General features: G+C 38.7%; 1 protein-coding gene across 2 annotated transcripts in view; it reads right to left on the reverse strand.

Annotated features, from left to right (window-relative positions):
- The window catches only part of LOC149299853 (protein diaphanous homolog 3-like), a 265,720-nt gene extending 253,308 nt beyond the window's left edge, over positions 1 to 12,412 (reverse strand). For both annotated transcript variants that reach the window (XM_089485812.1, XM_089485811.1), the window contains exons 1-2: positions 12,245 to 12,412; positions 2,249 to 2,353 (exon numbers count right to left, since the gene is read on the reverse strand). In XM_089485812.1, coding sequence (XP_089341938.1) covers positions 2,249 to 2,353; positions 12,245 to 12,250 — 111 coding nt within the window. In that variant the 5' untranslated portion in view covers positions 12,251 to 12,412. The remainder of the gene's footprint in view (positions 1 to 2,248; positions 2,354 to 12,244) is intronic.
- Between the last annotated feature and the right edge of the window lie 4,849 nt (positions 12,413 to 17,261).

Here is a 17,261-nt window from a genome sequence, read left to right on the forward strand (position 1 = left end):
TGTTGTTTTTATGTGCTAAAATCTTTAGATGAAAGACTGGAACAGATCTGATAAGGATTGTTTGCAGAAAATACTAGAGAGAGTTAAGTTAAATGTTTGGCTGGAACATGTGCTTTAACATTTTGTGTTTATACATGCGAGGGATATGTTCCGGTACAGGAAGCCACTTCATACGTGTTAATCATTTTCTGCGCATGGAACTACTGTATAATATGCAATTAATGTTCCCATTTAAATCTGAGGCACACACAAACTGTTCTTCGGGGCTGTACATTTATATATAATTTCAAATTCAAATGTATTGACAGTTTTATGCACATCAGACTTAACCTTAATTGAACCACCATCTGCAGCTTATTCGGATTCTCAATGATTCGCTCAAAACTCCTCAAGTGGTTCCCTGTTGCAGGGAAGGGGGGGAAAAGCAATTAGCATGGAGAACAAGCTGTGGCAGGTTTTCCCCCAGGACAAAAACAAGCTGGATGGCTGTACCCGCTGTTCTGTGTGCATCAACACTACTAGGAAGCCATTGTGGTCTTAGCCAAATCCATAGAGATACGAACAGAGAGGGTGATCATAGAACGTGTATTGGAAGGGAGAATAAACCCAACACATCAGAGACATCTTTACAAGATCTCTACCCTAGACATTTAAGAATTCATTCAAACAGGTCCGCAAACGTAACAAAGGAATTGTTTAGCAGCAAACAAAAAAATAGATTTCTATAGGTTCTCAGGAATTTGTATTTTTGTAGTGATATTTTGCTCATGTGGCATCATCAGACTGCACTCTCCTGTAACTGTAATAAAGCTATGATTAGTGACCCAAAAAGGATCGACGGTGCTTTAAAAAATAATTCCTATAACTGTCCAATTTCCGCAGTGTACTTATTATAATGCATTCTAATTATGACGTGCAATTATGTGAATCTGCAGTATGCACAGGTGTAGCACAACTCATAGCAGGTAGGACTCAACATTATATACGTTGTAAATTCGATTTCTGTTTTGTCTGCACATCCTAGCTGTTTTTAGCTAAAGTTGGCAAAAAAAAAACCCTGCTGCTTAACATATTACCAACGCTATGTACCTCAGGTTTATGAAAAATAACTTCTGGGTTGTAGTGACCACCTACTGCTCCAAAGCAACCTTGCGGGAAGGATTTTTATTACAACGTTCCTTAGATACAAAGAGTGCTGAGGGGGTGTGAGGAGCATCTGGGTTCTGAACTCCTCTGGCTACAAACAGCTTGGATTTAAGGATCTAAAATAAAAGTGTATTAAAATTCTCACAGATGATGTCTTTAACATAAAATGTTATTCTTATCAGAGTTGCACTGGGGAAAAACACAGCAATCGAACAAAATGCAGTGGATTTTCCACGTCTGCAAGCAACCAAAAGGGAAGGTTTTAGATAGACAAGGAAAACACATCATGCCACAAGGAAAAAAAGAAAGAATCAATTATGTTTATGGAGTAAGAAGTACTCCATAAAACCATATCATTTGATTCACACAGTCATGTTTCAGAGTAACTTGGTACCAATGTATAACCTGGTAGACAACTGCGAAAGTCAACAGGGTCATGTTGTCCATTGAGCAGCCATTACAGAGGAGCATGGATTACAGACTATTACCTGCTATGCATTTGTCATTACTATTATGGATAAAGTGGATATTGCTTATCTTCAACACAATCCTGCATCTATGGAGTGTTTAATATCTACAACGTAACTGTTCTGATTGACAGGTTACTAGATCGCCCTCAATCGTGGACAAAAATCGAGCCTGGCCAACGAAGAATCAAAGTCTCGAATCTGATATTGCACCATGATAATAGGTGATGTTCTGTTTACATTTCTTATTTTCTAACGTTCGCCTCTTGTGTAGGCGGTATCGTCTTGGCCAAAATACGTGTTGGGCGTTATTTCATCTTTTTTACAGTAATATGGAGTCTTTTGTGGGAGTGTACTGAAGTAAGACACTTTAAGGGGATATTACCCACTATCTTAACAATGGATGGAAGATGTGATTTATATGAGAGATTCGAAACTGAATTATTTCACATTCACCAACATTGGTTGTAATTTTATTTATTTGTTAGAGCAGTACTGTAGATTATATTTGTACCCATTCCAAATAATTTTACATATCGCATATGAAAAATGAAGCCTTCAATCTGCAAACAATGTAAAGGTTAAATTGTTCTGTTTAGTCACATTTCATACAGACCATTGAAAAATATACTTACAGCCTTTGAAGCAGTGCTAATATACTGCATGACCATTTCTTTCTTGGTAGCAAAGTCTTTCTCCCTCAAAGGTGCTTTACGGTCTTCATTTAAATTCATATCTTCCTGTGGAAAAGAAAAAAATTAAATCAAAATAAACGACATGCATTATAAAATCAGAGCTTCCGTTTCATGCCATTATAGAACTGCTAGTAATCTTCCAGGGGAATGCATTCATATTCAAATATCCTTATTTGCATCTATCTGTGCTTATATTTCCCTGCTACATGCAAACAATATTTAAGTCTCCAAAATGTGGAATTTAAAACTAAATAAAGGTCACACATTCAAGCACATCTGAAACATTACCAACACCAAACCAGCTCATTAAAAACACAACTTTTGAGAACTTCTACCAGATTTTAGATTATACGTAATGCAAAAGTGAAGGACACCTATGTGTAAATGTCATGGGAAGGCGCTATACTGGCTGGATGATATCCGCCACTGAACAATAACAGCAACGGAAGAAACATGGAGGGACTGGGCCAAGCATGGCAGCCTCAGGGGAGGTTGGGCAAAATGAAAATGTAAAAGAGCATTACTGTAATATATTATACATAGTGCACAAACGTGTGTTCCTTTAATATCCTACTCACAAAGAGCTACGGTTCACATCAGACACTACTTTACACCAACAATAATAATAAAAAACGTAAATGTTTATGAAATAATTTGTACCTACTAGAAAAACTGAAAAGAAAAAAAAATTTAATCCACTGAGCAGATTTCAGAAAAGGTCAACACGTGCATCATTTTTTTTTTTTTTTTTTTTATTATTATTTTTTTCCTTTTTTTTTTCTCTGCTTCAGCAAAACTGAAGACTAGGGATGTTTTTCAATATCCAAACAAGACACACTCATTTGACAGCTTTACCAAAATCAATACTTAATCCAAATGTATACCAAACGCCTTTAGAGAACCGATTAGACTAGCAATCCACATACATATTGCACACAGGAATGTTTAGAATTGAACATTTTTCTTTGAATGAAGAGTAGTACTTAAAGGGACAGTTTAATGTCCCTGGCAGCCCTACTATAGAACAGTGCATATTAAAGTACTTTTCAGACATGCTGCAAAGCTGCCTTCCTCCACGATGCAGCATTTCCTGCCACCAATTGGCTGCTTGAAGCTGTCAATCAGCGGCAGGAAAGCTTGAGTTCTACTTACTGAGAATTCATTTTCCTTGCTCACCTTGTGGCAGCAATCATTCCCGACTCGGGTAGGGTAGGAAAACTCATAACTATAAAATTACGCCTCCTCTCAACTTTCCCTGTGTGCAATTACAATGCCATATCAGGAATGATGCAAAGAGATTTTTTTGGGTGGGAAACAAAGGTGTCGGAAATGGGTATCTATTTTGGGGAAATTAGAGGTTTCCAGGTAATGACACACCTTTGAATCCACGTAGCTAATATAACACGAAAATGCTTCTTTGATAAGAAAATGGAGGGTTTAATACTGTGATAAAACCCATCACAGACTAACACAGGGTTACATTGGGAATGAAGATGTATGGTAACAAGAACATAACAGAGATGTAACTAACTGCAACAAGAACATAAAAGATTGTAACAAGGTATTGAGGGACAATTCTTAAAGGGACAATGACATCACATTTACAGAGACCAAAAGCCTTATATTAAACCAACCCTTAAGGTTTCTTTTTACAGATCCCATCACACACTTACAAGCAGGCACATCTGCTTTCACAGACCATGCAATATTCTATTTACAATTGTACATTAGCTGTTTGATGTGGGCTTCAGCGGAGTACATTTGTATTTAAAGAAACGTCTCCCCCTGTCCTTTCTGTGAGCATCTCAAAACCGACCCAATGTTGTTTCAGTTAGGTCAGATCACCAACTCTTTTACACCTAGGACGACTAACATTTCTAATATAAATATGTTTTCATGCTCCCTAAAGCATCTGACATAGCTTGCACACTACCTCCACAATAAGAAAAGAAAAAGGAATTCTCTGTACGTAGAGTTCAAAGTTTCTCTTGCCATCCCTGACAGTAATCAGTCTACGCATATCTATCCTGTAATGTTTAGCGAAAGTGTGGACATTCTGGACAAATTCTGTCCTGGAGAGCTCTTGCTCTTTCTGCCCAAGAAGTTGCCACTGATCTAGTCGAGTGTGTAGTTAGACCTTGAGGGGGACTATGTCCCATTGTTTTAAGATTCTAATCATCTGAAAAATCCACCAGCCAATATTCACTTCCTTCCCCTTGATGACCCCAAAAAAGGAACAAAAAGCTTTGAATCTAGTCTCCATGATGCAGATTTCTGTTCATATAAAAGACAACATCACATGCCATTGACATTAAAGCTCACAATTAAGGGTCTGGTGTGAGTCACGAAACATGTAAAGCCGTCTTGTAAAGTTGCTTGATCCCTCTCATCATGTTGCTGTGCTGCAAATATTTTCGACTGCTCACCGATCCGTTATTTAGAGAAATAAAGAAATTACTTAGACACACCTGAGAGCTGAATCAGTCATTTGGTTTACCGAGAAAAGGAGACCTTATCATCAAAGAAGGGTTCGCTATTAGATAGGGCTTGGAGTTCACTCACTTTTCTTAGAGAGGTGATAGCTACAAGGAAGACAGTCTTAAGCGTAAGGGGTTTGGTAGAAGCATCTCGTAACTGCTTGCAATGAGACAGTGTTGAAACCCTTAAAAAGGACCAGGTTTAGATCACATGGGGCAACACTGGATGCTCTCCTAGTTAAAAAAATAAAAATAAAAATAAAAAAACTGCCCAAAGGAAACAAAATGACCCAAGGATGACTTGCAGCCTTCTTTTTCTTCTTCAAGAACACAGAGAGGGCTGCAATGTACACCTTTAGTGTGGGCAGAGACCCATATAAAAAAAAAACAACCTTCTTTTAAGAATTCCAGGAGCGGAGTAACTGAAGCCTTCCTAGAAGTTGCTTTCCAGATATTCAGATATCTAGTGGAGATGACTGCTCTGATGGTGGGTATTGTACCCAAAAACCTCTCTATGCGAAACTCTATATGCGTGCAGTTGCTTCTGCTGTTGTCAGCTCATAACGGCACAGATAACCACTGAAAACTATTGGTTTGATTATCTTTCAACCTAAAATGTATGATGCATAGTGGCTAGCTTAAAGTATAATTCAATTTAAACATCTTAAAGTGCTCTGTCCCTGCACAGGCATTTTAAAACAAACAAAATCTATATCTTTATTTTAAGAGATTTTATTATTTACCCCAAATCAATTTACTGTATCACCACCTTTTTGGGTGCAGGCAGTTCCGGTTCTATATAATGTAATAATGAAGTAAAGTTGCATAGTTACTACAGAACAGGTTCAGTGGCTGGCATTTAGTAGGAGTGGGCGATGCATGAAACCGTAATCTAAAGGGTTAAATTTGAGCAGCATTTTTTTACCCATAAGGAGCAGACACATGAGCAAGGATTGATTTATCCCAGCTCCTACCATGGTGTGGGATCACACAGTACAGCAGGAGCTTGAACTGAAGAGGCTTTACTTCCTATTATCATTCCTAGATCACCGATAAGGGCAGGAAATTAGACATTAAGACCATCTGATTGGAAAGCACTTGGCAATCACATAAGCAGCATGTTATTGGCAGCCAATAAGTATTAGGAAATAATTAAAAATAAAACCCTTTCAGTTAAAGGAACAAAACATGTATACATACAAACACATGCAAAGACACACATTTGTTCCATGCAGTTTGTGCCAGGGAACAACACTTTAAAAGATAAGGCAAACTCAGTAGAGAAAGGAAAAAAGCAGAATGGACCATAAACATTTTAATCTAAAGGAAAGGGAAAACACACAAAACAATCCAAAACCAACATAAACTGCTGTAACCCCAAGTGTTATGGCAGGGACCTACACATCAGAGAATGCATAATAATTGCTATATCTGTCTATACACTGGTTTAACTGGTCTGTATTGCCACTGTTGCATTTGAAAATTCACTGAAAATAAAAGCTAATGTGCAGAAGCTTTCAAAAAGAGAGAATCCAAATTGATCACCCCCCACACACACCATGATATTCCAAATCAACCATTAAAAGGGGATACAAACAAAAAAAAAATTCAGCAGTTCTATTAAAAACAGGACAGGCCAGAGCGGATAGAGGGTGTTCGCAGACTTTATGGTCGTCTTCAGTACATATGGACCAATGAAAATATTAGTATAGGCAGCCCTGTCCCTTATTGAATTCATATAAGTCATGTTAGTAGTACTGGTTTCCAATTAGGAAGTGATGTAAGTTAAGGGTGTCCGGTACAAATAATAGCCTTATACTAGCATTACACAAAACGGGAAAAAGACTAGACAAAAAAAAGAAAGACGACAAAATGCGGGAAACCAACAGGATCTGCGGTAATAAGAGTCTTCATTAGAGAAAGAAGAAACCGTATTAAAGCAGATTTGTCACTTTCCCAGACTTTTTCATTTTGCTTTTCAGCACACTATGTAAGCTCATGAAATAATGTTTACGTTACATTTACATAAATTCCATTATCTAAATACAATTTATGTAAACTGTATTTATTATTCAAAATTGTATACTTTCAAAATGAATCTTTGAAAATGTGGGCTTAAAATTTAGTATATCAATTATGGTAACAAATAAAATGTTTGGTGGAAAATTTTATAGAATAGGTAGAAAACATGGATAAATAATTTAAATTAAGTGGTATAAGAAAATATAGCAAAGTCTGCAAACACAGAGGGTTTGTAATAAAGTACTTCAACTGCCTGGGCTAGACAAGTTAGCAGCCGACATCCCTCAATGTCAACTTCCAGCCATAAGCTTATTTTCCTCTCTATAAATTACACTATGTTTAAAATACTTGTCAATATGAATAATAATATTTCGTTTTTGCTTATTTAAACATGGCTAACAGAAATACTTCTATTTATATGCTAATTTACAAGTTAAAATATCTTCCAGAAGTGTCACATCACAAGACCACAAGAAAAAAAAAAAAAAAAAAAAAGAGGACCTCATGAAATAACGTGCGGTAATAGTGATTTTCTAAAGGACTAGCCACCTAGGCAATTGGCTCTGTATAATTCCCCGTTTTTATATATTACTTCCAGTCCAGGGGAACTCATCTTTACGCCAGCTGAGGCCTCGGCGTTCACAAATGGACAGGCAACATCACACAGTGTGACATTTAGTAACAGCCCTGAAGCCACATGACACTTTACAATATGAGCTCAGAAACAACAATTTTTATACTGCCATTACCATTAACCCCTTTCACGGACATGTTTTTTTTCTACCCTAAAGACTGGAGCTTTTTTTTTGCCATTTTAACATTTGTTTGTTTAACCATGATATGATCCCCCTTGTTTGATGTAACCAAAGTACACATAGTTTTGTTTTTTTTCTGGACAAGCAAGCCTTCTTTTAAAATCATAGCAATACATAAAACCCATTATTAGTACCAATATGTAACAAATGGAACAGCCTCTCATCAGGAGTACAGACTAATGTAGTGAGGGAATTAAAACACACACTGATAACAGCCATAACATTACGACCACATTACGACCCCCTGCCTAATATTGCGTAGGTCTCCCTCTTGCCGCCAAAATATGGACTCCACTAAGTCCTGTAATTTGCGAGGTGGGGCCTCCATGGATCGGACTTGTTTGTCCTGCACGTCCCACAGAAGCTCAACTGGATTGAGATCTGGGAAATTTGGAGGCCAAGTCAACACCCTGAACTCATTATTGTGTTCCTCAAACGAAGAACCATTTTTGCTTTGTGGCAGGGCGCATTATGCCGCTGAAAGAAGGCAATGCTGTCAGGGAATACAGTGTCCATGAAAGCATGTAATATAGTCTGCAACAAAGATTAGTTAGGTGGTACGTGTCAGAGTAACATCCACATGAATGGCAGGACCCAAGGTTTCCCAGCAGAACATTCCCCAAAGCATCACACTTCCTCTTGCCATCTTCCCATAGTGTCCTCCATGTAAGTGACACATGCACCCAGCAATCCACATGATGTAAAATAAAAAGTGATTCATCAGACCAGGCCACCTCCTTCCATTGCTCCGTGGTCCAGTTCTAATGCTCACGTGCCCATTGTAGGTGCTTTCAGCAGTGGACAAGGGTCAGCATGGGCACCCTGACTGGTCACTGGATACGCAGACCCATAGGCAACAAACTCTTGTTTCAGAACAAGCATTAACTTTTTTTTTTAACAGTGTGAGCTACAGTAGCTCGTCTGTTGGATTTGAGCACAGGGGCCAGCTTTTGCCTCCCACGTGAATTAACAAGCCTTGGCCGCCCATGACCCTGACAGAGGTTCACTGCTTTTGGCTTTCTTGGACCACTTTTGATAGGTAGTGACCACTGCAGACCAGGGACACCCCACAAGAGCTGCAGTTTTGGAGAAAATCTGACTCAGCCGTCCAGCCATCACAATTTGGCACTTGTCAAAGTGGCTCAGATCCTTACGTTTGCCCATTTGTCCTGCTTCTAGCACACCAACTATGAGGATGAAATGTTCACTTGCTGCCTAATATATCCCACCCACTGACAGGTGCCATGATAACAAGATTATCAGTGTTATTTACTTCACCTGTCATGATGTTATGGCTAATCCGTGTTTGTTAAAATAAAAAATACCATTACATAAGTTATGGTGGGTAAAAGGTGATGGAAACCCTACCACTGGTAGTGGATATAGAGGCAAAGGTGATCATTGTTAACCTTATTTGCATGTGCCTACCCAGAATCCCTTATGGTTGTGGAAGCACCATGAGATTTCTAAAGGAAAAACAAGCCTTCTGGCTTGTCTGGTGTCTGTAGATGAGTGTTTAATAATACTTCTACTACCCCTTAAAATAAAAAATAAAAAACTGTTTTTGCAGTTTTGAATAGGATTTTTTCTACTCAGTAAGTGCTGAAGCTGAACATTCAGCATCATTCCCAGATCACAGTAATATCTTGCATACAGTTGGTTTTTTTTGCAGGGGGGTTAATGCTCTGGAGGGCTACTTTCCTTACTGTTTTTTTCTATAATCTTCTGCTTCTAGTGGCAGGGGTACAGTGAACATTTTTTCAGCAATAGCTTTTAGCATAGCGCATGGCAGCTCAGCCTGAATACTCAGAAACCAAACTATTAAAAGCAAGAGCCACTTTCAAGTCTGTGAGTCGAACCTCCAACGATTGCAGCATAAGCTTGGTCTGCACCTTTTCTACAAATGTTTTACCTTGGGAAGAGTAGGGCTGCTCATACTGTTTTAATCTGAGGAGCCATAAAAGCAGATTGGCCACTTTTGCCAAATGCACATTAGTTCTATACATTAAATTCATACATTTCAAGCCCTGCTTGACCACCACTGTTATCACTCCACTATTAATAAATTACTGATTGGAGTTGAATGGTTCAAGGAGCCATTGTAAGGGCGAGTAAGTAGAATGGAGTGAACATTAGAATAGGAATTTGATTAGCAAAATCTAACACAAGTTGCCATTGTTTCCACAGCCTTTAAACCATCTCCTAGACAAAAAGCTCAAGCAAGTGCCAATTTTAATTAATACGTTTACAAAAGCTGTGGCTCATCTGCTTTTCATGGACATTTGCTGCCAGCATGGTAAATGGCAAGAAGCAAGTAAAGGGAGTACAAACGACAGCAGAATGTGCCAAATGGGATGGCCATGTATCCCGTCATGCAACTCTTCTCTTCCTTTTCTGGTTGCTCGTTTAATAAGCTCTCAGTGCTTTGTACCCTGTTTTAAAACCGGTGAAGGAAACTGAAAACTAAATGTACTCTTGTGGGTGGTGTTAACAGTCAAAACGAAGAGACCTTTGACATGCCCAACAATAACATAACTCTACACATTTCTCTGTGTCGGCCCAATAAAGGGTATGACCTTCAACTCAAGACTCCATCCTCTCCTGGACCAGAGTCACTACATCCATTTTCCTTATTAAAACAATATATGAGCATTTTTTCTTCATTGCTTAGAGATATTTTGGGTGACTGAGCCACTTTCCTGATGACGTTTATGATACCATTAGGCCATTTAGAGAAAAAGACTTAACACTTTAATGGTTCAATAATATACATTATTTTTAATTATTATCCGAGAACGCTTGTGTAACAGGTGATACAAATCTTGTATTTAGTAAGCAGTCCTACAGATGACATAATCCTTTTCAGGAGAAATGCTCTTAAGTCCTCACATAACCCAATTCATTTTAATTACCTTACTTTCAAATTACGTTAAGAGATATTAGATTTTGGCTGGCTGGCTGTCTCCAGCTGTTAAAATGAACAAACGCTATCATTACAGACTAAATCATAAAGTTATAATAGGCATTATGCTACATTCAGATCTCGTATGACAATGCATTACAAGTTCTATGTTCAAAATAAAAAAGGAAAATCTTAGAAATAGCAGCAATAAAACAGCATTTAAAAATTGTAAGGGTAACAAACAGATTTCTAGAAACAGAAATCAAACCACTGTTACCTTATACTATTTAAAGAGGCAAAATGTTTAATTTATTAACCAGAGATATTAATTCAGCTTTGGACATAAAGACATGCCAGTCGGCTTAATAATTCCCAACATTAACAAATCACGGTGGCACATCTTATTCAAACAGCTTTTGTGTTGTTTTGCCTAGTTTGCAGAGGCATATAAATAGTTTGCTGTTGGAAAACAGTTTCATTAATTCTTAGCAGAACAGGAACGAGCAGAGCACTTACATTTTCTTTCAGGATTGCAAACCTGCAAATAGCTTTCCCTTGGGGAGGAAGATTTATGCAACAAAGTATATCAGAACTCAGTAAGTTTAATATATCTGTTCTATCTTGATAGTTAGGTTTCACACACATACATTTTACATACGTATATTAAAAAAAAAAAAACACCTTACATCCTCTATTTCTCTAGCACTACATATAAAAAAATTAACACCCCCATTTACTCCCAAACCCTTTAAGCCAGTAAAGATACTGCTATAGGGTACTGTGTAAGGGATCGATGTGGCCCTATAGAACTTAAATATGAAAGTGTGTATGTCTAATCAAGGAATGTTAAATTGGGTCATTTTTCATCGGTTCGACCTACTGTGTAGAAGAGATTAAGATTTTTTTTATTTTAACAGTTTTTATATACTAGAACTCACAATTATTTTTTTAGCAGGCATGTCTATGATTTCAAATAAAAGCCCTATTTTTTGTAACAAAAAATTATGCACATCTGCCCCGAGGCTTCCCACTTTGCCCCCAGATATGCCTTATACCCCGCTATATGCCACTCTGCCTCCCTGATATGCCTTATAAACTCCTTTATGTCACTTTGCCCCTCCCAGACTCACCAATGCATCCCCAGACTTGTCCCCCGTGCTCCAGGCTCCCTAATGTCTAGCAGGGGGAGCCGGTGGACATCTGCGCAATGTGCGTAGACAACCTCTGCTGCAGCATGGCACTTCCGCCAGGGCTTCTATGACGGAGCACCGAAAGGTCATGTCATGCCGACGCTCAGTCATAGAAGCCCCAGTGGAAGTGTCAGGCAGCAGCGGAGTTAGCCAGAGAGCAGGATCTAGGTCCCCTGCAGCGCTGCAGGGAATCTGGATCTTCGTCTTACCTCTATATGAGGTCAAATTATAAGGCATTTGCTCTGAAAAAAACCTTGTCTTTTATTCGAGCAAATACGGTAATTTGTGTGGGTACATCAAACACGGCAATGGTAGTCTTCATGTAACCCACTTTTGATAAAAAATGGCAAAAAATGGTAATTATGGCACTAAAAAGCCTTGGTAATGAAGCGATTAAATATACAATGTGTCCCAGGAGAGCAGATGCAAAGCCTATTGACAAGCGATGATTGCTTTTCTGAAAGATAACAACTTAATTAAAAACCGTATTTACAATGGACCCTGTGTGCCTCTTGCCATAACTCACTCACCATCATTTTTTCAAAGAGAGCTAGAACTTCTTTCTCAGACAGCTGCTTCTGGGGGAAATCATCAAGGTCTGAAGAGGTGGCCCACTCGCTATTGAGATTGGAATTCTTTACATAATTCAAATGAGGTCTTTCTTTTCTGCTTCCAGGTATGCGAATGCTGGAAAATCTATCCAACTAGAAACAAACAAAAGTCTGACAATTAGTTTTTTGTAACCTATTATATATGCACAAAAACACATAAAATATATACACGTATATACATAAACAAAATAATGCATTTTTCATGCCTTGGCTTTATATGGGAAAAAAAATACTGATGACAATCAATCTTGCTCACCATTTCCTGAACATACTTCAAACTATATCTTCTCACTTGGGGTTTTCATTAAGAGCAGACATAATAGAATACTTTTTTGCCTTTCCTTATGTTGGTTCGGTTGATGAAACAGTACTGCATGAGTGCTAAGGGAACTAGACAGCGTAACCTTGCTATACATCATTTATTTACTACTGGAGCGATCACCCTTTCTGTCCCTTGCCTTCCACTATTAGGTATGTGTCTCCTTCATTGGTTTCTATGGTGGACCTATTAATGTGTTAAGGAGCAACGACCGCCTATGGTGCCGTAACAATTCAGAAAATTCAACTCATCCTATCCAAGAGATTTGATACATGTAATCCAGTTCTTTCCCAATTTAATGCATACTTTAGACATTCTATTTCTATACTGTGCCCATATATATGAAAAATATAGTAATAAACGCTTTTACATTGTGTACAGGGCCTGAAAATGGTGTCACAATTGCAAGATTTTTACAATTATGGCACCTACTGCACCTATTTTAAAAAGTGCTGTAGCCTCTCAAACATATTCATACCTTAGCAGTGTCAGGTATCAGGATACCATTAACAGACAGACACCTAGCTGTTCTTTGACAGATGGGTATTGGCTGGGGAGTTGTGGTTTTAACTCCCTGGAATCACTAAACCATAATAAAAGCCCAAACTGGCAATCTTCACGGCAAGTATGGCTGAGCTAACCATGTTTAATAGTTCAATAAGTGAGATAAATGCTCACCAATTACTATAAAAGAAATTATTGGAGCAGATGTTCACTGGCCCCTAATGTAAAGTAAAGTCATATGAAGCTACAACTTCTCTCTTTAGTAAACATGTAGTGTTGAAGACTCCTATAACCAAAGATGAGGAAAGAGGCATTCCCTACAGGGTTTAACATTGCCCCCCTCAGCCCCTGGTATTGCAGGTGGGGCAGGTTCTTATGGGTCCTCATTGCTACATAATGCAGAAGGGGGTGCGTGTGCTGACACGACTGCTACTAATGACTTGTGAAAAGATGTCTTGAAAGTTGTTTCACAGACTTAATTAGGGCAGGGGCAGCTGCTTTTCGCAGGCTTTCTGGGACTTGCCCACCATAACCATACCTAGAAACTCTAAGGTCTGACCCTGAATCTGCAGGTGAAGCCCCAATTCATAGGTTAGTTTCTTCTTTCCCAGGGAAAGGGAGCAGAGGCTGACTGCTCATATTTCAGTCCATTAAAGGCTGTACCTGGGCCTAGTGCCATCCTTTCACAAAGCCTACTACCCCAAAAGAAGTAGAGCTCCCAGGTATGTTCATTACACAAGTCATGGAGCTGAAGAGCAAATGTCTGACATATACCCAACAGAAATTCAAAACAGGACACAAATGAGCCGTAACACAATTTACAAGGGAGCAACTGGATTTTGTATTTCGCCCCTGCTTCTCAATACATCTACACCTGTAGATGGATGTATGTGAATGTGGCAAAAATCAGTGCTCAGTGAGAATAAACGTATTCTTTTTGTAGTATTCTATTTTGAATAGAGGGGCTTTAAGCCTTGGGATAATATAATACTCCCATACATGCCTAAACTATAATTTACAGTAAATACCTTCCAAACGTGGTAATACCATTCTTCAAGTTGACAAACTTTAAATTAAATTCAATTTCCACTCCAACCTTTTCCCATCTGGAAACATCCTTAACGGGACTACTCTTCAGTTACTGAAGCACTCTTCAAGGCAGACAGTAATTTGTTTAGATGAATAGATGAACATACAAATATATAAACCCCTGCATCCACTTAAGTTGTTCAGCTCTCAGCCAAACAAACTTTCAGAGGTTTGTGCCGTCTACTTTTGTGTAGTAATCTTTCTGCTATGACAACTTTTCAAAATTTCACTTCCACCGATTAAATTGTTTCTGCTAGAAAGATATTTCAAGCAGGTTTTGAGTTTTGAGAACTGGTTATTTTGATGCCAAAAAAAGAATTGCTAGCACCCAACGAAAACGAACACTAAATAAAAGCCAACTGTTTTGCTCGAAAGAGAACAAAGCATTTCCCACCAGAAACCACCGTTTTAAGTGTTAAAAATATGGAATGGAGCTGGCCTGCAGGCCACAAGCTTCTAGTATTACATCAAGAAGGTTACGATTGTTTCAGAGATAAGTAATCTTTCATGTATAGATGGAAACATATGCAAGTCATCAAATGAGAAATAATTAAACGGGAAAATGTCATCAAAACATGAAGGGACAAAAAAAAAAAAAAGATATTGCAGTTTGAAAATGTTATTTTGTTCAATGAAAGCATCACAGAGTTAAGGCAATGAGCCCGGTGCATTTTCGATCAGATTTGTGATAAGGAGTGGGTGGTTAATAACTTTGGGTACAAACATCCTCTTGAGCCTCTAAAATTTCTGTTCATCAAGAATGTCACTCTTGCCCTTGCAAAAAAACAAATAGCTTTTGTTGCTTATTCGCTTTACGTCATTTCGGCTTGTGAAGCGTTTCATGGGAACTCTCCACTTTGTGATAGCGGGGTAAGCCTGTGTGTCTCTGTAGTCTAAACAAAAATCTTGTCTCAATCTTAAAGAATCACAAGAAAATAACATTGTGAGCAAGATTTTAAGAGTTTCTTCACCTATTTATTACCAATCATATATATAAAATATCCTATTTCCTTCCCATCCTATCATGTAGCACAAGAAAGCATTTATGTTTCTAATAAAATAACTGACCAGCACACTAATCTGAGATGATAATTACACATCGCACTGGCTGTTAATACTTGTACTTTACTGATAATAATAATAGTAAAGATTTTGGTCGACAAAATCTTTCATCAATATGTTTAGCTTGAAAGAAAGAAGTTTTAGGAAGGTAAAAAAACATGTTGTAAAGCAGGGCTCGACAAATCCCAGGCGCCAGGTCGCCATGGCGACTGAGAATTTTGTCCTGGCGCCTAGGTGTTGTTCAGCCTGTGATCGCGGGGGCGCTGCTGCTGCTGTCTGCCCAGCAGTCTGGGCAGACAGCACAGCCACTCAGATCCCGCCCCCGAGCCTGAGATCACTCCCACGGAGTGATCCTGTAGGCTGAAACCGCGATTGCAGTTAAACCTGCAATCGCGTTTTCAGCTGCCACAGGAAGCTTCAGGAAAGGGGTTTTAGTGTTGTCACAACATCCCCCTGCTGCCTGATCGCTCCATGACAGCGACAGTGCAGCGTTAACCCCTTCAAAATCGCGGCATTTAGAGGTTAATTCCCGTTTTGTAAGGGGCTCTGCTGCAGGCAGACCAGCAACAGCAAAAACGAGCTCCCACAAGCCATTTGATGATTCCTGTAGGCATGGAAGCCTACAGCAGTCATCAGAGAGACTCCCCCTGCAATGGCTGGTCTATAGACCAGCAATCGCGTCCCAGCTGCCAGAGGCAGCTTCAGGGACAGGGGGAGAGAGTTCTTTGGTTGGTTCTTTTGGTGTATAAACACATTTGTGGCACTGCAGGGGTTAACATTTGTCCTCACAAGCTTGTGGGGACTAAATATCAGTCAATGCTGTGCTCCAATGGAACATCAGCATTGAAAGCGTTATATATATATATATATATATATATATATAGATATAGATATATATATATATAGATATAGATATATATATATATAGATATATATAGATAATAAAAAAAAAAAATACAGCATTGACCTGAAAGTCCAGGGTGCTTCCAGGTCAAATGCTGTGAGTTTAGTAAGTGGGCTGATGATGATCAGATCACTCCTAACCAACTGTTGGTTTAAAAAAAAATCCTGGCTCCTAACTTTTTTAGCTGGCGCCTAGATTCACAACAAATTTGTCAAGCCCTGTTGTAAAGGATCGCTGTTTTAAAAAGAGACATGTCAATATTTTATGTTTATCATTTAAAGAAATGCAAAGTGAGTGGACAGAAGGAAAACATAAATCAAATCAATATCTGATGGGACCACTCTGTGCCTTCAAAACAGCATCAATTCTAGGTACATAGATTTGTTAGGTATATATATATATAGTTTGGTATAATTGTTTAATCATACACCTAAGAGGTGCTAGTGATCATCAATGTAATATGTAGGTTACATTACAACCATTAACTGAAACAGAAACACCAGTGTAGGAGGAATAAAACTGGGTGAGAAACAGACAAATTCAGTAACAAGGTGAGGTTGCTGAAGACCGTTTAATGTAAAAAGTCATATACCATGCCAAGACTGAGCACAGCAACAAGATAGTTCTAGTGCATCAGTAAGGTCTCACTCAAGCAGAAATTTCAAGGCAGATATAAGTTTCCAGATGTTCTGTACGAGCTCTTTTGAAGAAGCACAAAGAAACGGGCAATGCCGAGGAGCGTAGATGCAGTGGTTGGCCCAAGAAATAGACAAATGAAATGAAAAACACATCACGCTTACTTCCCTTTACAATTGGAAGATATCCACCAGTGCTATTAACTCAGCATTGGAAGAAAACAGAGGGACCCTGGTAAACACACGAACAAAAACGTAGCAGAATTTTCATTGGAAATACGTGGGCCCACATTCTCTCACACACACTCTTGTTCACTCTCTCTAAAATATTCCCCTACCTTCTCTGCTGACCACTTCCGCATCCGCTATCTACAATCTTCGTCTGCATCTCCGCGGACATAACCTGGTGGGAACATCCGCCAA

This window comes from Sceloporus occidentalis, unplaced genomic scaffold, assembly GCF_023333645.1.
Source record: "Sceloporus occidentalis isolate IW3139 unplaced genomic scaffold, rSceOcc1.0.p SCAF_27, whole genome shotgun sequence".
Classification (NCBI taxonomy): Eukaryota; Metazoa; Chordata; class Lepidosauria; order Squamata; family Phrynosomatidae; genus Sceloporus; species Sceloporus occidentalis.